Genomic DNA, 23,194 nt, shown 5'->3' with positions numbered 1-23,194 from the left:
TAATTGCAGCACTTGTGGGTCTGAGGCCCCGCGGTCCTGTGATGTCGGGGTGCAGTGGGGAAGGAGAGAGATGTCTGTGGACGCTTTGGTGGTAAATTGTGGAGCACGGGGATGGGAGGCAAGCCCCTAGGCTGTAATTACCCCTATGAGTGTGCGGATGGAGAGTGGACAGGCCCAGTGTGGGGCTCTGACAGCGATCAAGGAGACGGCTGCGGAGAGGAGTAGAGACAGACGCGCAGACAGACGGCAGGAGTCTGACAGAGGAGGAAAGAAGGACTCCTCCATCTCCCTGCCATGAGACACCCCCCCCCCCCCCAACAACCAGCCAGCCAGACACTGGACCAAGGTCAGAGGCTATTAGCTAACACACAACATGCCGGTGACAGGACGGCCGTGACAAGAGCAGCAGCGTTGCTCTCCAATGAAGAAAGACATAATGTAGACGGATTTGGCTAAAAGGGAAGAAGGAGCAATTGTATCAGAGCCAGGGAGAGATGTGGGGGATCCACTGGATGGCGCAGCAGGGTCATGTGGGTCCGGGGCTCAGGAACTGGAATAAGAGAGTTGATAGGCTGGCCTAAGCTTCCCGCTGCCACGGATCAGTATGTACTACCTCTCCTCTCCCTGCCTGGGCTGATGTAACTCACTGGAGTGGCAAATTACACCAGACCTACAGCTGTAGCCCGACATTATGATTAATTTGATCAGTAATTTCTCCTGTTTTTCATTTTAATCGCCGCGACCATTCTGCTGTGGCAGGTCTTTCAGATCTAATTAAGATCAATTCCGGTGTAACAGACTTGGCGAGCGCCTTTACCCCGTCAAATCCCTGAGCTCTCCGGGCGTGGAGAAAACCCGCAGCTCTAATCAATCAACTTCCAGCAAAATCCAGCGGGCTCCCGCAATCAGCCCATTAACACACTTAAGGAAATTTCATAATCTCCCCCCGTCTATTTGTCATCACTGTGGTGGCTATTCCAGGCAGCCAACGGGCCGCATCTTACTGTACTCTGCATGGGGAGCAGAGAGGGCGGGGTGCAAAGGTACATTCTTACTCTGCTTAACCAAATTAGCAGATTTAATTTGAGTTCACACCACTGACTCAAGGGGTCTGTTGGGGTGTGATTTGTATTTGTATAATCGGGATATTTATGAGCCTATTAATGAATTATGTTCCACAAATTTAAAACACTAAAAACACGAGGGATGTAATGAATGCTCAGGATTTCCTCACTTTGGCTTGACGAAGAAGATCACACCTCCCATGAGAAGATAATTACAATGGGACATTAATTGGAACATAATGAGTGTTTGTTTCTCAGCAGCTCTGTGCTGTAGGATTCTGGCTGAGTGACTCTGCACGTGTGAATAATACAAATAGGAAATATGGGTGCTATCTGTTTAATGCTGATTATATTATGGTAATCAACTCAGGGTGAAGCATGGAAACACCAGGAATGTCCTTATGTCTTCACTTATAATTTAAAAAAAGGAAGATCATGGTGACAATTCACAAGTTTGTGACACAATCTCTTTTCTCCCAGAATTAAAAACGTAAAAAGAGAATTAACCTGTTAGTCGCTCAGTGACTCTGAGTCTGAAAATCCAATCACTGTCCCAGACGGTGGAGAGGGGCGGAGCCGCTGTTTAAATCCTATTGCAGCCTTGAGTGGGTGCTGTGGCTGCGACCTGTCCTTGGGCGAGCCCCTCGCTGGGTGACACACTCTTTGAAAACACCAGCACTGACCCAGAGAAACTAAACCTTTTACGGCCATTCTTCTCCTTGCCACACACACACACACACACACACACACACACACACACACACACACACACACACACACACACACACACACACACACCACACACACACACACACACACACACACACACACACACACACACACACACACACACACACACACACACACACACACACACACACACACACACACACACACCCACACACACACACACACACACACACACACACACACACACACACACACACACACACACACACACACACACACACACACACACACACACACACACACACACACACACACATTCCATAATCCTATTTGATGAGCCAATATCTTAATGATACCTGATGTGGCCTCTTTGCCCCCCTCAGGGAGCTCTGTCCTCAGTCATCATAATCAGCCTCCGTGCTACTTTTAGAAGAAGACAATCTGTTTAAAGCTAAGGGTCTCAGTGTTGTTATTGCAGAGAGCTAGAGCACCCCTGCTGTCTTTGTGAGTCACAGAGACATTTTCACAGATTCCAGGAAATGTAACAAAGTTAAATTAGAGATGTATTAGTAGTCTATTTGTAGTGCATCTCTTATCCAAGGTCTTTGTACATTGCCTGATGCAGGCGTAATGTGTGAATCGGTATGTTGGTCAGTATCCACAGTCAGACTGGACAGTGTGTTTGGTGCGATGTAGCGGGAGCCCATTAAATCCAGAGGCTGTTTTTCCTGCTGAGTCTCACTAGGCCGTGACAGGACCGGAGAGGGCTGCGAGGGGGAAACAAATAGCCCAACTCATCCTGGTCATAAAGAAGGTTGCACCACAACCCAATAAGGGTCTGACGCTGATGAATGTGACCAGGGACAGAAAGGCGACCCTGGCCAGTCTCCACCAGAAATGAAACCACAGGGATATAAAATAGGTTATTATCGTCACACACTGACAGCCAGACGGACAGAGCAGCAGAGATAGATGGACGTACACGGTGACTAAAAAGGAGGTTGAGTAGGAAGAGCAGCGAAGATTAAGGGACTGATTATTAAGCTTAGATCACCTCAGAATTCCTCCCGAGCGAGTCGTGCCTCGTGTGGTTGGATGTGATCAAATGCGTCAAGGCTTCAGCAACAAGATGCATAATAGCTCCACATTGACAGCCTCCATTCCAAAGCTGCCTCTTGATTAGGATCAAGTGCTGACAGAGAATCAAGTGTATAGTAAACTGCTTAAGCAGCACTTTGTTTTTTTAAGAGGAGATTTACAGGAATTACAAATCTAGTTTACTATAAATTAATTAGCTTAGTATTCTGTATGTACTCCGTTCACTTTTAATGGAAAATGACATGAATGGGGTAAATTAAACTGATCACTTCTTGGAGCCTTTAATCTGTGTAGTGTACAATAGCAAGCATTAGGGTAGTAAACTTTAAGGGTAATGTAGCCTTTAAAACTCGGAAACACTTATGCCATATGAAAGTATTTAAAAATCTAAAAAGATATGTAGTCTCGTATCACTGTATCTATAGCCATAATAAGTATTAAGACCAATAACTAGTGAATATGAATACAATTAAGCCTTAACATAGTGGATCAGTATTGTTGATACCAGATAACATATTAGAGTAATATAATCCGGTATATGTCAGAAGTAGCAATCTACACTTATAGTTTTTTCTTTTATGAAGTAATACAAAATACAACTTGAAGAGGTTGGTGTATGACCATTTCAAATGATAGCTTAGAGGCATTATGTATCTTTAACCTCATGTTACTTTACACAAATAAATATGATCAATCAGTTGCAGTGAGAGAAACCATTTTTTTACCAAAAAATATAAAAACTAATAGACCAAAACACCATGAGGCCTTTTCACAAACGTAGGTATCAGTAAGAGTTGGATTGGTGCAGGTTATGAACTCACCGACAGAGGCATGGGTGGGGTGACGGGCGAAGGAAGGCTGCGGGCCGGGGAGTGGTTGGGCCGGTGGGGTGGGGAGTGCTGCTGGTGTCCAGAAGTGGAGGAGCAGGTGGAGCCCGGAGAAGGGATGGAGGTCTGCTGCTGGCTGGGCGGGGTCATGTGATGCTGGGATTGCAGCGCGTTGTGGCTGTGGGAGAGGGTCTGTTGGTGATGGTGTTGGATCTGTTGGATCTGTTGCTGTTGTTGTTGTTGCTGCTGCTGCTGCTGCTGCTGCTGCTGCTGCTGCTGGTGGTGGTGGTGCTGCTGCATCTGCTGGAGCTGCTGCAGGTGTTGGAGCTGGGAGTTCAGAGTTGAGGTAGCTGTTGATGAAAAAAACCGAGAGTTATTTGGTTCATTGTTGTGCTGGCGACCTGAACTCTCGACATACACTGTAACATACGCAAATGAAATTGGGATTGACAAAAAAAATGTCTACATATAAACAGAAAGTCCTCATTATTTGAAGAATATGCTAACACCCCAGATACATATACACATGGAGGTGTGGGATGCATAGTGGGAGACAGATGTAAATTGCATGGAGCCACCACAAGGTCCTCCAGGGTTTTTAGCTTGCATGATAGAGTCTGTGAATTTAATTTAGCTAGTTGGAGGACAAAGCTATCAAGCCTGACTGATATAATTGCTCTCTCTGGAGCCAAAAGTCTTCATTGTCAATTGGAGAATGTCAGAATCTTTGGTTTAATGGCTTAAAATCTCATAGGAAAGAGACATCCATCTTCACTGGGAGACTTCAGAAATAAACCCATTAACTAATTGGATCCAATAATGGCTCACCATTAGAACCTAATTTCTACATTTAAATGATTCTACATTTTTATGCTGTTTAAAAAAAACGGTTAACACTCAAGGGTGAGCCGGGCTGCAGCCACACCTACATGCAAATACTCCCATGGCCCCATAATGTCAAATATGGTGTGCAGGTGCACCTCAACTTCATGGTGGTTTTCTATGGCAGTCAGTTCACTCGATAACATCTCATTACAGAATATGGTGGATCTTCTATCAGTCCACACATACAGTATATCCATACCAACACATAGAAAACATATAATACTAAAGGTATCAACAGTAATACTATACGTGGAGAATTGAGCCAAAAACAACAGCTAAACTGACCTTCACAGCAGTAAAGGACAAACTCAGTTTCCACACAGATATAATGGATAGAAAAGTGTTTTTATACCTGCACTCACACTCAGAGAGCTGCTGACAGCCTTTTCTCAGCCAAACACACTGGAAAATCCTTAAAAGGAACTATATTCCATAAAGAAAAACAGTTCTGTATATGGTGATTCACAGATCATAGTCCTTTAGAATATATTGTTCATATAATGACTAGTTCAGTTATTCTGACTGTAATGTTACAGCTTTACTAAATGGATGAATAAAACAGATGACAGAATCCAAAGTGTTTTAGAAGATAATGCAGCTTGGAGGGGACATAACCTGATCTTTATCTTAATATTTAATCTTGAACTCTAAGGTATCCTATCTAGAGATTTTATGGAAAAAGGATTGAAAGGAAAAAAGAACATTATTATTATCTTTAAGTCCACTATCTTAAAAGCAACAAACTGGTAGAGAATTAAACTTAAAAATAATTGTTAAAGAACTAAAGCATTGGAATCTTATTTTGATATAAAAAAAGGAGAAAAAAAGCATTTCAACTCCAAAAAAGGTACAATGTTTTTGAACTATGTTGAAAGACTACACCCTATCTACAGCATTATGAGAACGCACATAAACAATGCACTATTATGAAAACTTGAAACACAAAGGACTGGATAACAAAAGAGTGTTTGTGAACATCTATTGATAATGCAGCCAAGCAAGGCGTAGACATGCTTGTATATATACAGAATCAATGCACTTAAATAATTTAAGTATGGTTGCCTCATAAAATATGGATAAAAGATCATGGCAGACAAGTCTTTGATTAGTGTGGTCACTTGGACTGCAGGACAGGCACGTATGAACATTTGATGAACATCAGATCATCCTCCGCTTCCCTCACTCTGCAGAAGTCGGCAAACGAAAGCCAGTGTCTCTTGGCCAGTAAACACTACACTTTTACATTTCTTCTACCTCCTGACACATTGACACCTCTCTCAAACCCCCATCGTGAATTATATATCACCTGAGCAAACGGCAAGAGTCCAATTCTCACTTCAAATGTTCGGGCAAGTTATCTAGTGAGCGCCGAGCCCCTGACAGGACCGGGCTCTTTTCCTATTGCAACTTCACAACGACAAAATGTTGAGCCCTATTTAAAGACGGTATAAGAGGGAACAAAGACGGAGAAAAACAAAGGAGGGGGGGGGGGTATAAAATGAGATTTCTGTCAAAAAATTATCGGAACCAGGCGAAGATCAAAGACGATCGGAGAATTTCCTGCAGCGCTAACCATTACGCCGAGAAACAAGAGGTACAACAAAAAAATATGAGGCAAAAGAAAACAAATACAGAGGGAATATGGAAGAAGCCCCATGTGGCCTTATTATAAGGGCTACACCGCAGGTACTATATTCTTTAACAGCAGTGCTTTATAAATTCTGTCATCTTGTTAAGACTGTCAGGGCCGCTGACCCTCCCTTCCCCTCTAACTGGGCAACTGGCATTCTGAAGCTCATTCTTTTAACCACAGCTGTCTGATTGCTTTGGTTGAGCACATAATCCAAGCGGCTTGTCTCAGCTAATTGTTTGTGCTCCTTCCTCGAGCAGACACGGGGCCGAGGATGAGAGTGGTAGCTTCACTTATGATGGAGAGAGGGCAAAAGGCTGCCGGGGCTCCTACACTGCTCATTATATCTCCCACTGTCTCTTTGTTGTTCATATTCACTAGTTCTCCGACTGTGGTGCAAGCAGCGCTCCCACTTGATCATGACGCCCGAGGGGGGTGTTAGAGCAAGGGGTCCCACGTTCACTGTTGTCACAACTCGCCTATGCTAATGTTTATAATGAGGAATGAGCCAGATCATAGAGGGAAGTCGTGAAGCTAAATGATCAGATGCACGCTGAACTGTGTTATTTTTATGCTCCATTTAACCATTTAACACAAATCTTATGGGACTAAGAAACTCCAGCACTGAGAAGTCTCCAACCTCAGTGCTTTGAGAAAGTGTCTGCCATCTCCCTTTTCTTTTTAGTGCCACGGAAGAAATCAACTGTTATCTGTGACTGTCCCGCCCCGGCTTCTGAAGAACAGGAGGACGAAGCGAGACTGATTGTCAGAGGTCGAAAGGCTAGGTCAAAGCCGGCTCATTCGTCAGACAAAATGCTATTTTTGTTTCCTGTGCGGTTGAGGAGTGAAGGTGGGGGGAAGCAGCCTGCTCTCTCATTACCAGCGCTATCTCAGTAGTCCCTGCCAGCCCCCCTATTACAGCACTTTTCTCTCTGGGGCTGATTCGACTGCTTGTTTTCCTCCCAACGCACAACACCTATTCCCGAACAGTAATATTATCTTTGGTTTGTGTGCAGGGAGATTCAGGGCAAACTTTTTAGACAATTGATACTCAACCTAAATGTGAAGTTTGAGGAACAAGCAGGACATTATTGGTTCAAAACGACCACGAATGCACAGTATGTGATATGTCTTTGCATGCCAATGACATGAAGTTGTAAGATGTGCTCTACATAACTTTCCTGATTCATCTCAAACTAACTACAGTGTAAAATAAATATTAAATGGGTACGCTTCATACAGAATAAAGAACAAATGTGATTGCCTCATGTTCTCAGGAATTCAACATAAAGGGAATCAAAAAGGAGAACATAATGTGAAAACCTTGAAGACAATGTATTGAGTAGTATGAATACATTTAGTTTTTATGCAAAATCAGTAAGTGTGCAAGGCAAGGCAAGTTTATTTATAAAGCACCTTTCAACACAGGTGCTTTACAAAAATGAAGCACTCTGTATGCTTTTGTTAAGTTATTGCTTCTGAAATATCAGCTCATATACTCAGCACAGATATATAATTAAATCATGACAGGAAATCATGCTTAATTGCAATGCTGAACTTCTTTGGCGGAATTGAGGCGTGCTGCAATTTAAGAAGCTGCAGTCAGGAGTTAATGAAATGGTCCAATGTGACTCACTCTGTATTTTTAAGGCACTGCTCGAGTCTAAACACAGCTGTCGCTCTCTAACAAGAGGGGACAAACAAGCTCCCCATTACTGCTCTGCCTCACGTTCCACTATGGGAGTCCATAAAGCACTGTCTCAATTGCCTTTTCAGAGAGTCACACTGATAATTACTCCACTGGAGGTAAGGAGATTTAGACTGCATGAGATCTGGTAATTACAAAGGTGGTCAAAGGAAGGTCATTTTTACTCTGCGGATTAGATCTGAGCACTCGCACACTGATGAAGTGGGTAGCAACACTGTTTCTGCTCACAATTGTCCGGTTCACTGCTGAATTGTATCTTCACTAAGAACACTCGTCCACGTGACAAAACATTTGCATTAGGGTCAATCTGCCAATTGTGGGTTTTTGTTGTTGTAGTGTAAACCTTTACAAATAATAGTACTGTGAAATCCATATATATTAGATAATATATGAGCCCTGCATTGAAAAAGTATTCGAAAAATGTGTCTAAAATATTAAAAGTAGAAGTGCGCATAATGTGCTATAGTATCACTTTACGCAGTATCTTATTGGATCATCATTATTGATGCCCTAATGTGTTGTATTTTTCTTGTTAAATTGCTTGAATACATACAAAGGTGGAATTTTATCTTCTAATAAAACAAGTATACCATTTTATCTTCTAACAACATGGAACACAAATTGGTGTTTTCCTTGTAACAGTGATCCATACAATTGGTAGCTTAACAAAGAAAAATGAAAACAGATCCCTGCTATGGAAAGGGCTGGAATAAACATGGAGAAAATAAAACGTTGAAGAAACAACCGGGAAAAAAAACATTACGAAGAGCCTCAGCAGGCAATACCAGTGTTTCAGTCCTGCTGCAGGGGGAACTCGGTGAATACACAAAAACAAGATATATAAAAAAAGATATATAGGCAGTTAAGATTTGAGTGGAGTCGCAGAGCCACAGGATTTTAGAGAGTAAACCGCATCGCTTGTAGGGATCCAGAGATAATGCTTTCACTTTGTGATGCAAGGCAATATCAAGCTGTGTTGTAGAATTCTCACTCTGGGGGAAGCATTTCAAAGAATCAAATCCTCTCCATGGAGATGTTACACACACAAGAAAATCCCTGTGTGCTCGATAATGTTGCCCTTTCGTGTGTTGCTTACGCCATGTTATTGATTTCCAAAGTGTGGTCCAGGGAATTTTAGGGGCCCTTGAGAGAGATCCAGGGGGCCCAAGCAAGCCTGGTTTAATATCATGGTTTTCTTCCTTAGAGAGAATATATAAAGCTTATTGTATACATGCCAGTAATGTCCAATACTACAACTTCTAATGAGGATGACAGCTTGAATGTTTAATCTATTTAAAGTTAATTTAAAAAATGAATTGAACTTTCTCTACTTGAAGATTTGTTAATCAGTGAAATTAGTCGACTGTCTGCAATGTAGTTATTTAGTAAAAAAAAACGTATTCAATGAAATATTTGCCCTTTGTTTTAGGAAATATTTATGATTAGATACCTCAACATTTATGTTATGAATCTTGATTTACAAATTTCCTGGAAGTTTCAATGGTTTCGATTTCAAGAATTTCTCTTTACTGCTATACAATGTGTCAGACACTTCTAAATGAATGATAACACAAACTCTTTTGAACACATATCCCCCTTCTTTTGGTCAGAGAAGGTTCTCTCTCCTTTTAAATTCTGTCTGTAATTCTTTGGTGCCCAGTGAGGGGTCCTTTGCATTTGTCCTTCAAGGTCCACAAGGTGTTGGATCCCCCCCCCCCTGCTTGTCTGCCTGGCAGGACAGACTGGGTTTTTACAGCGTGTTCATGGTCCCATCATGTGTCGTCAGACCATAGCGGAGGCCGCGAGTAAAAGCCTCATGCAAAATGTATGCTCATGCGGCTGTTTCTGTGGGTGGAAAAATCAATATTGCGGGCCTGATGCACGGAGATGACTGAGTGCTCTCTGGCTGACAGTAAAAGCTGAGAGAGATTGAGGGGCTACATTTACTGCTGGAGAAAATGGAGTGTAGTAGAGTTGCTTTAATAGTCTAGTTCACCTTAAATTTGAATTTCATTGTGGATTATTTTGGTAACAACTTAGACATCGAGGGCTTAAAGAAATTACACTATTAGTTTTCAAATTGTCTAAAACACATCTTGCATTGTGGTTTCTGAGCAGCTACAGTGTTGTAGATTATGGCATTAGTAAGCCTTCCCTTCCTCCCCAATTTACACAAGATATAAAATGATTGTAGAATAATCAAAAGACAATGTGGGTATGGGGAGGACATCATAGGGGTTTTGTTCTGCGCCGCTTCGCTTACATATGCTTTTGATAGCGTGCCACATACCCACAGTGCATTTGGGGAGGAATGTGAGAAGAGATTGAAAAGAAAGTGAGAAAAAGAAATTCAGTGGGATGAAATAACCCCAAACAATGGGATTTGCTTTCCATTCTTCTGCCTCCATCTTCTGTCTTTAATTATTCCCTTTGGTTGTCTGAGGGAGCGTGTAAGCACTTTCACACAGCACAACATGCCCAGCAGCACAACACTGTCTGCCTTAGTGATGTGGAGACTTCTGAGTGACACTGAGCCTCTTGTGATTATTAATGCTGTTTAATACAACACAGGGCGGCCACTATGATTGAGGGAAAAAACAGATTTCGAAATGCATGCACTCAAAATGCAATGTGAACGGAATTATGTACAACACGAGCACTGCACTTGAGATACATTTTCCCCCACGCTACATAAACAATGTGTACACCATGAAATGAAGGCTAATGTTGCGCAGATGCAACAGTGAAAACGTGTATTTGATAACAAGTACCAACTGGGCTGCATTTTGTACACAGCGTTTAATGGAACCTCAGCTGATCCTGGTGGGATCCTTTGTGCCGGTTTAGTAGTTTCTTCCTGAATCGCATATGAGATATTTGAGAGCCCAGAACGATGTATGATGAATGAAGTAGCATGCTACTTATACGCTTATCGTGCTCACTGACTAGCAACAGGTTCAGCAAAGGGCAGCGGCAGTAAATGAAATTCTGCACCGGGACAATATATCATCAAAAGAAATGTATGCACCTGAAACTTACAAGCCTTCTTCAGATGCGGACACGGTGCCTTACGGGGTTGGGGGAGGGGTGAGAATAGGGTAGGGGAGACAAAAAAAGGGGGAAATGGGAGAATAGGCAGGAGGTTTTTTTTTCTGGATGGGTGAGGAGCAAGCAAGAGGGAGCAGCAGATTTTGTTGAATCAGTTCTATTTTCATACTGGCTGATCTGTGTCTTTTAACCATTTCACTGCAGATGGAAAATGAAAGTAACAGGGCTAATTTCACAGTGAGAGCTCACTGAACAAAACCCCCCACGGTCTGTGGAAAAAGGTGCTAAGTCTACTTTGTCATTGTGAATTACGGCTGTGCAATTCAGGAAACGGGCTTGTGTGTAAAACAGGAAAAACGTAGAATATATGTCCAGAGAGAAGAGGCAAGAAAAGCCTTTTTTCTTCTCCCGCCTAAGTGAGGTTTACTTCTGATGTGTAGGTAACAGATATCTCTCTCCCCAAACATGCCGCCCTGTTCTGCCACAGGATCCATCTGTGATGTGTCTGCTGTTAGTCCAGAAATAGCACCCAGGGGACTTTACACACTCCTCAGGCCTCCTACGGGACCTTTTAAGCTGCACTGATACTCATAAAAGCCCCCACAAATCTGGCCCCCAGATACCTCGGCCATTAATTAAGGTAATTAGGCCCTGGTCAGCAATTAGTAACCACAGATAGCTTTTAGCAGCGGCTAAGACGTCCCCGCTGGTGAGGGGTTTGGTTCCATACCATCTGCTGACAAATGTCACCGCGGACTCTTTGGTTTCACACACGGGACACTGGAGAGCTGTGTTTAAAAATGACCTCTGTGTGATCCAGACTACTGCTGCTGCACCACCACTTTGTTTGTTCTACTCATTTCTTTGCTTCTTTTCTCTTTCAAACATGGAGGAGCGAGCTCTATGAAAATCCATACAAGCTGTACACGGCCAGAGAGGGAATAGGAAACATTCACTGCACAAGGTATTGATCAAAATTAGAACATCTGGGCTGAGTGTTAGTATTGATTAGTGCGTAATGCTACATTGATTCGCTTGTATTATTAAGTCCATGATAGATCCATATTGAAAATATGTTACATCAAATTATAATGTTATTTTGAAAGTGAGCACATATTAAATTGATGCTGTACATATAGGAGTTTTAATTTAGTTTTATCGAATACATTATCATTCATATTAGGCAATTATAAAGGTAACAATTTGTGAGGAAACAGCCATTACAATCCAATAATTTGTTATTTTTGTGATGTGGGAAAGTATTTACAAAGCAAACACCTACTGAAGAAATGGATGACAATTCTAAAACAAATGTGGCCTTTATACTAATATGTAAGATCCAGCAGTGTGTGTATTTCATCCTGTGGCAGAGGTGTGTGATTTAAGGCGCTCTGAGTAGAAAGACAGATAAAAACAGGCTGAATACTCACATTCAACCTCAGAGAACAGATCATGCAATAACTCACATTACTGGGGAATGGGAAATAAAGGATGCAGCTGTGCTACTTTACACAATTCCACATTTGAAGCAATCGGTGATAACACCATTTTCATTCCGGTTCAGTCCCATAAAATTACCATTAACATTACAACTCATGCAGAACACAGATAAATGTAAAATGTCACCCAGTTCTGCCAGGCGGGAATTCCAGTTCCACAAGATTACCATCTCTGTCTGCTCTCTCCCACTGCACCTTGTCTAATATTTCATTTACAACATTTCATAAGTTCATTTTCCCCTCACTGACCATGTAAATCACAAATCAATTTTCATTTAAAATGCCTGACTACAGATTGTTGCTGAAAGCCTCTGAATTGCGCCTCAGCAATATGACAGACCTTTAGCAAATCTTGTGGAAACAGTGTGGTCAGAAAAGGGAGGAAAAACCTGAGATGTAATTTCTCCAAAACAACTCTGGGGCCAAGTGGTCAAAGCATTTACTCGAAGCATTTTATAAAACATAATGAAAACAACACACTATTATGTATTCTAATCTTTATTAGATGCACCACTCGCTTATTTATTGAAACCTCAGACTTGATCGACTGGTCCACTCAACAGGAACAAAAGGCTGATTGCTATTATGATTAAAAGATGAACACTATTGATTGGGCGTAATTGCTTAGGACGTCTAATCCATCCATGCAACAAACTTAAATGCTGATTATTTATTAAGGATACCAGAATAAGTAAGATTAAAAAAAGAGTTAATTTTACTGAGGTTTGAATTATGGCACCATTTGTGATATTTTTCAATGGCAAACTGTGAATTTGGAAGAATGGAACACACTGTTTTACAATTAAAAACATATTTACATCTTAAGAGGGTTTTCTGTTGTATCTCAAAAGCTAAGGAAAATAAAGGAAGCTTGATTAAAATGGATTTATTTGCATGTTCCTAATTATTAATGGTATTGGAAGTTGTTTGAAAATGGGTCATTTGTCAATGTGGCATCAAAACCACAAATTCAACAAACTTCATTTCTACTACAAAATTCATTTGAACAAATGCACTACAGTGCGGGCAGTGGGACACTGGCTTGTAGAGTGTGTGTTTATGGCAGGAGGTTTGCAAAAAGCCTCCCTCAGTGTTTACCAGTGAGGGCAGATGTCAGGGATTGCTGTGGAGGAGCAGACACAGCCACATCTGATTAACAATATTATTGCCTCCTCCAGATGGCCATAAAGATTCCACCCCCCCCCCCTCCATTTATTTATTTATATTTCAGGCTGTGGCTGTGCTGTCCTGTGGCATGGCCAGAGTGACACTGCCACCATCCACAGAAACCAAACACGAGTCAGGAGCCAGAAGGTTAAGACAAAAGGAACTACTGTGATGTAAAATATAAAAATATCTAGGGATACATACATAAAACAATATCACTTTATATTCAAATACACTGTGCGTCATTTGTTCTGTTATTTTTGTGCAATTATGAAATATATGTAACTTGAATTCAGAACAAATCATTAGCATGTCTTCAACAAGTGAAACACCAGGGGCTAACATTTGCTCACATCTTAGCTTCAAGAGAACATCACAGTATGAATCATGAGTCTCGTGGGAGTGTGTGTGTGTGTGTGTGTGTGTGTGTGTGTGTGTGTGTGTGTGTGTGTGTGTGTGTGTGTGTGTGTGTGTGTGTGTGTGTGTTCCTATGTGCAGGTACAGTAAACCTGTGATTCAGCCCCAGTGTGAATTTGTGTGTTTGATTTTAATCTTCTCATCGCTCCTCTGTACATTTTGATTGGTGATATTTTTTTTCCCGCGCCAAAGTGTCACAAAGGCAGTAACCCCACACATTTGCAAGCTGCTTATTGAAGACAAACAATAAACCAGTGGCAGATATCAATGGCAGAGATGAGAACCCGGGTGCCATATCAGCTGGGACTGCCTGGCGAAGCTGCCTCGCACTGCGCTTCATCTCCGGCAGCACCTCTCACTCTCAATTATTTGGCTGCTGTCACAACAAATCAATCAAATTACCGCTCCAGGACTGTGTGCAGCTGCTCCTATTGCACCGCTAGTTGCATTAGCTTTGAAATGTATGAGGTCTACATTTTATCACTGTTATTTATTTAATGCAGCTCTCTCCCCTGCGAGTCATCTTACAACCACGGCAAAGTTAAATCATTAAAGGACGACGTGGAATACATAGTGCTTGAGAAACACTTCAAATTAAACAGCGATAAGGGAGAAGGGATGGGTTTGGCCTCTATTGTGTTAAAGTGGCAGATGTTGATGTGTGGAAATTTAAACCGCTTGCACTGGGTCCTCTTAATGCCATCTCTGAAGGCTCATTGTGCACACAAACAATGGCTTATTTATGTTCCTTATCCAAAAATGATTCAACAAATACACATGAGGGAAAAGAAGCTCACAATGAGCAACCATAACAAGCCTAAAAAAGGATGGTTGTAACTCTCAAGCTTGGATAATGTAATGGGTAAAGGGACACAGAGGCATTCCCTCAGCAGACAGAGGTTAAGTCAGTGCCCGGCCCGGTGATCTCACCTCTTAAAGGAGCAGCAGTCAGCTGAGGCAGAAGAGATGCAGTCTGACATGTCTTACTAGTGTGGAAACATTTGGCTCTTCCCCAGGAGCCCACCCTTTGGTGGTGTAATGAGCATAGTGATTTCCCTAATTTGTACCGTACCAACACCCTACGAACGACACCGCTGAGCGTTTTCATCAAAACGACAGACATGCCTTTGATTGGCACTGACACCGGGTCTCATTACTGCAGGTGAGTGGGATGCCGACCTTTAGAAGGAAGCCTGAGTGCTGTTTTGTGTTTCCTGCGGACGAGTACAGAGGAACAATGCTCTCACCTCACCATTAGAACTCGGCTCTCTGATGTGCGGCGCTGCCTGTCTTTCAGCTGAGAGCAAATAAGATGGGATATGCTTATTAATATGAAGGAGCTCTAGTAAACTAGCTTCTTGCATTACCTTTGAGTGAGTCTTAGAGAAGAGGAGTCGACAGTTGAGACTTTGTTCTGCTTCCTCCCATTGGGCATTACATGTACAATGCTTTGATACAAGTCGCTTACAAGTATGGTAATCATGCTTTGCTTGTTATAAAATCATGTGAAATGAAAACCTATTAACAATGCATCAAGTTAGCATCATATCTAACAACAAAACAATCTGTAGATGTTGTGTCTGCTTCAGTAGTACATACTTACTCTATAGTTGTATACAAATTGTGAAAATCACGTATTATTTTGTATTCACATGAGCCGTCACATTTACAGACCTCAAGCATGACCCAACCTACTTTTTGCCTCTGTGAAGTCAGCTAGAATTGTGTGCACTCTGTCACAAAAGATAACTTTCCCCCTTGTTTAGTTTCATTGGGAATTTGTTTTTACTGCATGTTTGCAGGCATAAATCATTCTGACAAATAACCAGTTACACTGGTGCCCGTGTTTACTGAGTCTGCCACAAGATGCAGCTCAGTGTTGTTTAAGCAACCACTCCAAATGTATAGCACAACCCCATTACAGTGAGTTATTTATCACAGTCTGAGAGTGCTGCCCTCCTAAAGCTCACAGCCGCTTCCTTCTATCAACATTCATTCCTGCTTTGATTAGTCTGATCAAAACGGGATCAAAGACTGTTACTGTTTGTTCTGATTTGATCTTTTTATTTATTTTTCCTCATTAAAACTGAATATGATTATTTATGAAATGCAAGAACCATCTAGACAGAAAAACCCAAATGAATATCTGATGTAAAATATTAAACATTGCATTGTTACAAAGACTGAGTTTATAGCTATGCCGGCTGTAATGTGAAGAATACATTTCCTCCATTCCCAAGATAAACAGCCTTATTAGCGGGTCATTAGCCGCCTCATTACATTTAAATAGAGCCATTGGCTGGGCTGCTTGCAGTCTCATTACTTTGCCTCACAGTTGTCTTGTGTCTGATCTGACACTAATTAGCTAGCAGCGTGTGTGCTGTAAAACACACTTGCTCCTGAGGTCGTGAAACGAGCTGACTGCTCCCCGGCGACAGTGTGCCGCTGTATTATATGTGTGATTAATCAGGCCTGGAGTCCCAGAGGGGGGGGGGGGGGGTGCGGGGGCAGAGGCCAGAGTTGCAGTTGTCTGACAGAGGTGCTGTGCCAGCAGGCCTCATTCAGCGGAGCTGTGATGAAGTCAGACAGCGGAGAGTGGAGGAGCGCCGCGTGGCCAGAGGGGCCCGGACACAGTCAAGACATTTAGCTTCACTCGTGACTTGTGTCACTTTCTCTCCATGGAGGTCCCTTCAATGCATCCCCTTTAGATAAGAGGACGTGCGAACAGGCAGTCTGTCATGCTTAAAAAAAGATCTGCCACAGAGGCATTTCTCCACAACTATTTTTTTCACTATCTCTCATGGATGGGGAATTTTACCAGGACATTGGATTCCAGACTGTCTGTTGGTTTGTTTGTGTACAATAAGTATGACTGAGGGCTGTTTGTATTGCCATTCTGACACCCTGACAATGAGTTTGTCGATCAGTTCATCAGATCACTGCAGCCTTTGGGTTGTTCCTCACGCACCAGGACGAAGATCTGTTGAAGTGTGAGTCAGACGGGCCTGCTGGGCCCATTATCGTCCACTACTGATGGATACATTGAAGGGCTCGCTGGATAGATGCAGGTTTATTAAAAGCTCTGCCCACAGCGATGGTTGCTGTTATTTATGCATGTTTGTGTCCATTAGGCTTCTACTTCCACATTTCCTCACTCAGGGCATCTGTCCATCCATTTCCCCACATGAGGGAAGCTTTCCCTGCACTTTGTGCTGCACTGGCATTATTGTAATCTCAATTCTAAAAACACACTGCTTTACATGTAGCCTGGCATCTTTTTACATTAGTGCAGCTATCTCATCCAAGATGTATGACTGATGGTTTCCCCATCCATCCCTCAATCTAATGGTATAAAAGAGACAATGTTTTAAACATTAAAATGAAAACCATTTACAACTATGATCAAAAGAGAACACTTGGGCATTAAAGTTTAAAAGGAACGGATAAGTACAGCCATGTGGATGGACAGATGAGGTGGAAAAGAGATAGAAAAGTGAAGTACAGTGCACTCTTATGCACAGGAAAGAGGCACAAAGTGCTTTTGCGCTGCGCTGCAAAACGCTGACCTGTAATTAATATGGCTGTTCCTCTGGGCAAGTTGAGGATAGCCGCTATTTGGGATACAAACCCCTTAAGGATTCTTACCTGACCAGGCTTTGTAAAGCCTTTTCATAACAGAAAAAAACAGTTCTGTGCCATACATGGACATAGAACATCTCTAGCTGGGATCAATACGTGGTGTATTTATGAGTAATAGTTCCTGGTGTCTCATGTTTTATGAATCATGGTGTGTAATACAGAAAAACCTTCATGAGCATCAGAGAGTGGATTTTTTAGAACATCCATCAGCTTCCTAGAGTGCCTGCATTATTTTCTCCTTTCGTGCTGGGACATCAAGTTGACCCTGTTTAGTCAGACGGATGTCTACTCTGCCCTCTTTCTTACCTTGCAGGTTCTGGAGCGGGAGCGTCATGAGCCCCCCCGCAGCAGCAGCAGCCACCAGGCTCTGGAGGTTGGCAGTGGGCAGAGAGAGGACGAGGCCCTGCTGCCCCCCCAGGTGTCCGCCTGCGTTGAAGGGGATGAGGATGGGCTGGTTCATGCCCTGCGCCGCCCCGGACATCACGCCACCCACTGCATTGGCCAGCTGCTGGGCCACCAGGAGAGACTGCACACACAGCAACATACAGCATTGTTGGTTATATCATCACAGATGGGTGGTTCTCTGTGTGTTTCATAGGACCAAAATGATCATACATTATTGTCAAATGGAAAGTTTTGTGGAATATAATGTTTCTTATAATGAAAGGTCATTGCTTTTGATGAATTCAAATGTAAATAATATCCTACTTTCATAATGTGTTTGCTGTTATGTGGCCCTTCAATAGTGTTTTACATGCTGCTGCAATGATTTTAGCATTTCCCAGTTTGGGATAAATAAAGTATATCTTATCTCTTCTTGTATTAAATAACTTAAAACTGAAATTAAAGTAACAAATAGAAAATACAAGTCATTATAATCTGGACTGTGCATGGCACTTGTTAAAGTCAAAATAAATGTTGTAAATTCCAATCACCTGTCCCTGGTCATGGATGTCTTCGTACATTTCAATAAATATCCATAAACATTTTTATTTTGAGGGTTTCTCATGGAAATTATTTGTTTCTCTTTCTGTAAAAGATAGAATATTTCTGATGACTCATCTTGATCTCTGAAGCAGTTAGATACATTTTAGAAAAACATCGCACCATGAAAGCAAGACACACTCTAACATCCATTTGAATTTGATTTTAAATGTATATTTACACTGTCAACTTCTAGTTTGATGTAACCCACTTGTTTCTAACAACAATCTTTTAAAAATATTTACCAGCAAGAATAAAAAGGATAATGTCCAATATTGGGAGACTTAACTTTCGTGTGCCGCAGAATACATAATGCCGTTATATATAACAAAAATGGCATCACATTTGGTTTAAAGATATCTAAACTATTTTGGGATGCTTAATTGAGACGAGTAAAGCTGTCGCCTTAGGGACTGTTTCACTAATCAATGTGTTTTGATGAATGCAGTTGTTTTGCAGATGAATTATGTGCTGTCACACACTGACAGGGAAAACACTCTGCTGTTGTTACTGATAGAGATCTCATCCAATCTTTGTGGAAGCGCTGCAAATATTTCTTTCTCAGAGATGTAGAGTGATTCATGTTTTATCCCGTTGAACAAATCTCCGGTACCACAGAAATGAGCCTGAAATACACTGTGCTTTTCTTAAAAAAGTAGTAGCAGTACTTTACTCCTTTGATGAGGGATATAAACCACCACTCCCAACTCTTCATGAATCCTTTCATTCACATTAGTTCAAGTGGATTCGGTGCAGTCATACCCAAAGAGGGAAAGATATGTTATCAGAGGTGTCGCTCTGAGATATTTTGCACAGTACAAGATCTCTCCAATGTATTTTCCGAGGAAGTGGGTTTGGAAAACACCCCAACACATTTTTCATCAAGAGCTTTGAGCCAGAAGTGGTGATGTTTGTTCCACGGTGAAAACATCTCCATAAATACACAGGGAGGACATTTGATTCTTTCTGATAATCAAATGATGTCAGTGTTTGAGCACGTCAAACTGAATTTACACAGGAGGTATAAAACAGGATGCTGTAAAAATCAAACAGAATTACAGTTTGAATTGAATTGTTTGGAATACAATAGTAAGAGCACACTGTCGGGTTGTGTTGAGTCCACAATAAAGCAGCCTTTAGACGCTGCCAGGTAAGCATGGCTGCACGGTGTTGACTCCTGCACTCTGACTTAAGTTCACAAGCCTTTAACTCCAATTGTCAGCTATCTGCTTCTGTTCTGCATGGTGTGTGTGTGTGTGTGTGTGTGTGTGTGTGTGTGTGTGTGTGTGTGTGTGTGTGTGTGTGTGTGTGTGTGTGTGCAGCACAGGAGGCAGAGCGGGCTGCCTGGTGCGAAGACCACCGTACGCCCAGACCTGGTGCTCCGGGGTGACAGGCGTGTCACTGTGATAACCCTGCAGGGCGCAGAGTGCCTGCACCCACTCCGACACAATCCGTGATTGCAGTTTAAGAGGTACGAGGTCACATGGGTTTAAGGCCACAACGTGCACAGGGACCTCAGAGCGAGTTCTAAAACAAATGTATACCTGTTTGTGCTCTTAGCTGTTAAAAGAATAAAAGAGCATTGTCAGGTGATTGTTGTTGGCAGGAGTAATCATACAGACTATATAGGATTCTTCTTTTCTCAACATTTGCTTTGATACACCCAACCGTGCATAACAAATGACAATATCTGACGCATCTGAGAGCATCCAAAATGACATTTGCCATTAACTTTAAAAATGAATTAATAATTTGAAGGCTCAAAGAATCCTCAAAGGACAATAACAAAGGCGGGACGTTTGTTAGCTGCAAGTGACATATGTTTAATCTTGCGTTTTAAACTAAATGTAATCTCGAACCGAAGCAACATATAATCAAAGACGCTCTTTGAACATTTCATCTCTGAGTCAAACAAAATGAGACTGCCAGGCTTGACAGCAAAGACAGCCTCACATAGAAGGGAATAACATTAAAAGACAATTCTGCAATTATCAGATGTAGCCCCTGATTTATTTATCATTACAGGCAGCTTTGGAGAAACAGGCAGCTGTTAGGAACACAGGCAGCTGCCAAGAGAAGCCTTTTTTTCTTGCAAAGAATCTTGGTCTTTAGGCTGTTTGCTGTGCCGGCTTAACACTGATTATGATCTTCATCCAACATGAGAACACTGTGCAAGTAAACATCAAAATGAGATATTATAATACATTTAGCGTGAACACAATTAGCTCAGTTCTGCAGCCACAACAAACGCCTTTTCTATGAGGATCCCCAGCATCCTTCATCTAGATTTCTAAGCAGCTCACTTTCTGTCTTTTCGCCTGATAATCTCACTCCTCCTCTCCATAGGTGCTGTTGTACAGTGCTTGGCAGGCCTGACAGCTGAGTGTTGAGAAGTGGTCTCCTAGGGGCCCACAGACAGGGTGTGTGTTGGGCTCTGGATGGGGAAGCAGCCCCACTCAGGACAGGATGCGGTACCCAGCCTCTCTGCCCATCAGGGGAGAATAGGCCCTTCTATCTGCTTGGCAGCTTTGGCACTGAGAAATTGCCCATAATCACCCAGATAGCAGACTTTTGTCATCCTAACTGCAAGTGGGGAACAGAAGGAAGGTGGATTCATGTTGGGTAAACTACCATCGGATAATGGTTGTTCGAACAATATCCGGCTCTGGAGCGAGAATCTATCAAAACATATTGATCCTGGAACAAGAGAATTGGGTATGTCGTGCGGAGCGCCTTTGTTTCTGAAAAGTGTTAGCTTCACAGTGACTGTACTGACAGCATTAATATATTAGATGGTGACTGTTGAGGGCTCCTGCTGCGGCTCAGACTGTAACTGCCTGCTGCAGATGCTTTCCTTTAGTGTTTATTTCTTATCTATTACACAAACTGCGACTCTCACCAGCGAGGGTGTCGGTAATCAGAAAAGTGCTTTTAATTAAGCTCATTCTTCATCTCCGCTCGCAGCAGATTGACTCTTTCACTGGGGATTCCTCACCCTGTAAACCTGCCCGACGAAACTGAATGACTCTCCTCCTCTCATGTTTCCTCTTTTGTTTATCCCGATGAGGATTGACTGTCAGTACAGTACGTTACACTGAGTGCAGGGAGAATGGCCTTATTAAAGACGGTAAAGGAAACCTGACGCTCTGAGTGTGTGTTGAGCGGTGACATTGAGCAACACTAATGAGATAAATGTTCATTAAACATCGCAGAGCCACCAGGCCAATAAATCCAATCAGATAGGACAATGCCTGATTGAGCTATTAACAGGGCTGCAGGCTCGGGCTCTTTGCTGTCCTGCTTGTTATGACAAGGCCTGTATTGTCGGCTCATTAGTGCCACCACTCAATTACATTTGATGTGAGATGACAAAATACTTTACTATTTCACATTCTAACTGAAAATGACCCTCAGTCTATCAGTGTGTCTGTGAGGGTCTTCCAGAGTGTTACACTCACCAATGAAATAGGATTTCATAACTGAAACTATCAAGTCACTCACATCACGGCTGCCATTAGGGATGGGACGATAACGTTACAATGTGACCATATTTCTATGTATTCATCCTTATTTGTTCAGGGGGCCTTTATGATAACCTTATTTGGGTTTGTTTAATTGTTTGTTTGGCATAAAACATGTGGTTGAAATGTTCACTGATGTCAGTATTGCGCCTTCATGTTTTTTCCCATTCCCTCTTGAGCGCTCTAGGCGAGGAGCAGGTGGTTAAACCTGATGAGGCTGGCAGCTCTCTGCTTCAGTCCGTTACATTGTTCACAGTATTTTTAGAAGGTCATCGGTCAGGTAGAATAGGATGTCATTTAAGGTAATAAAAACATGTTATTTTGATGTACTTAAGACTTAAAGTCCAGATTCCAGACACTTTAAACAGACATATAACAAAAGCCAATCTGGAGATAATAAAATAGGCTATTATTGCATCTGAGTAGCTTCTCCAACATGTGTTATATCTGTAATAATATGTCAGGATTTGTGTAAAAACACCTGAAACTGCTACTTGAAAATCCTGGTTTCAACAGCGCACATTTTTAAAAGTTTTTTTAGATTTGTTTGTCCTACATCTTATTATGTCAGGGTTATTTGGAAAAGGAATATCTCCAGACCTCTGTAAGCTTAACAAGCAAGAGGCAAACCTTAACATTTATAGTAGAGGTGACACAACTCATATCAACTTGAGTTATTTAGGGAGTTTTGGCTTTACTAAATGTGTGGTGCTGTGTTTGGCCCTCACTCACCTGTTGACCCATGGAGAACGCTGGGTGGGAATGGCCCAGATGACTCTGCTCAGAAGGACTGCTGCTGGTGTCAGACTGGACCGAACCGTCACAAGCTCCTGGGAGAGCAACGTGCAGAAAGAGAAACAAACAAACAAAGAATGCACCTTAGATCAACACAGACAATATAAGTAGATAAACACACAACACAGACCACGCTGTGATATTACAACGCGGAGGAGGGCAGTTGGGAAAGGAGGGGAATTTGTACTTAAGTGCTTTATCAATAACCGCTGCAGCGCTGAA

The 23,194-nt window shown here is 42.2% G+C and overlaps 1 protein-coding gene across 1 annotated transcript in view; it reads right to left on the bottom strand.

Annotated features, from left to right (window-relative positions):
- The window catches only part of pou6f2 (POU class 6 homeobox 2), a 62,035-nt gene that overhangs the window by 25,138 nt on the left and 13,703 nt on the right, over nucleotides 1-23,194 (bottom strand). The window contains exons 2-4 of the mRNA XM_034214162.1: nucleotides 22,910-23,007; nucleotides 17,979-18,198; nucleotides 3,674-4,029 (exon numbers count right to left, since the gene is read on the bottom strand). Coding sequence (XP_034070053.1) covers nucleotides 3,674-4,029; nucleotides 17,979-18,198; nucleotides 22,910-23,007 — 674 coding nt within the window. The remainder of the gene's footprint in view (nucleotides 1-3,673; nucleotides 4,030-17,978; nucleotides 18,199-22,909; nucleotides 23,008-23,194) is intronic.

This window comes from Gymnodraco acuticeps, unplaced genomic scaffold, assembly GCF_902827175.1.
Source record: "Gymnodraco acuticeps unplaced genomic scaffold, fGymAcu1.1, whole genome shotgun sequence".
Classification (NCBI taxonomy): Eukaryota; Metazoa; Chordata; class Actinopteri; order Perciformes; family Bathydraconidae; genus Gymnodraco; species Gymnodraco acuticeps.
This window is presented reverse-complemented; position numbering and strand designations above follow the sequence as displayed.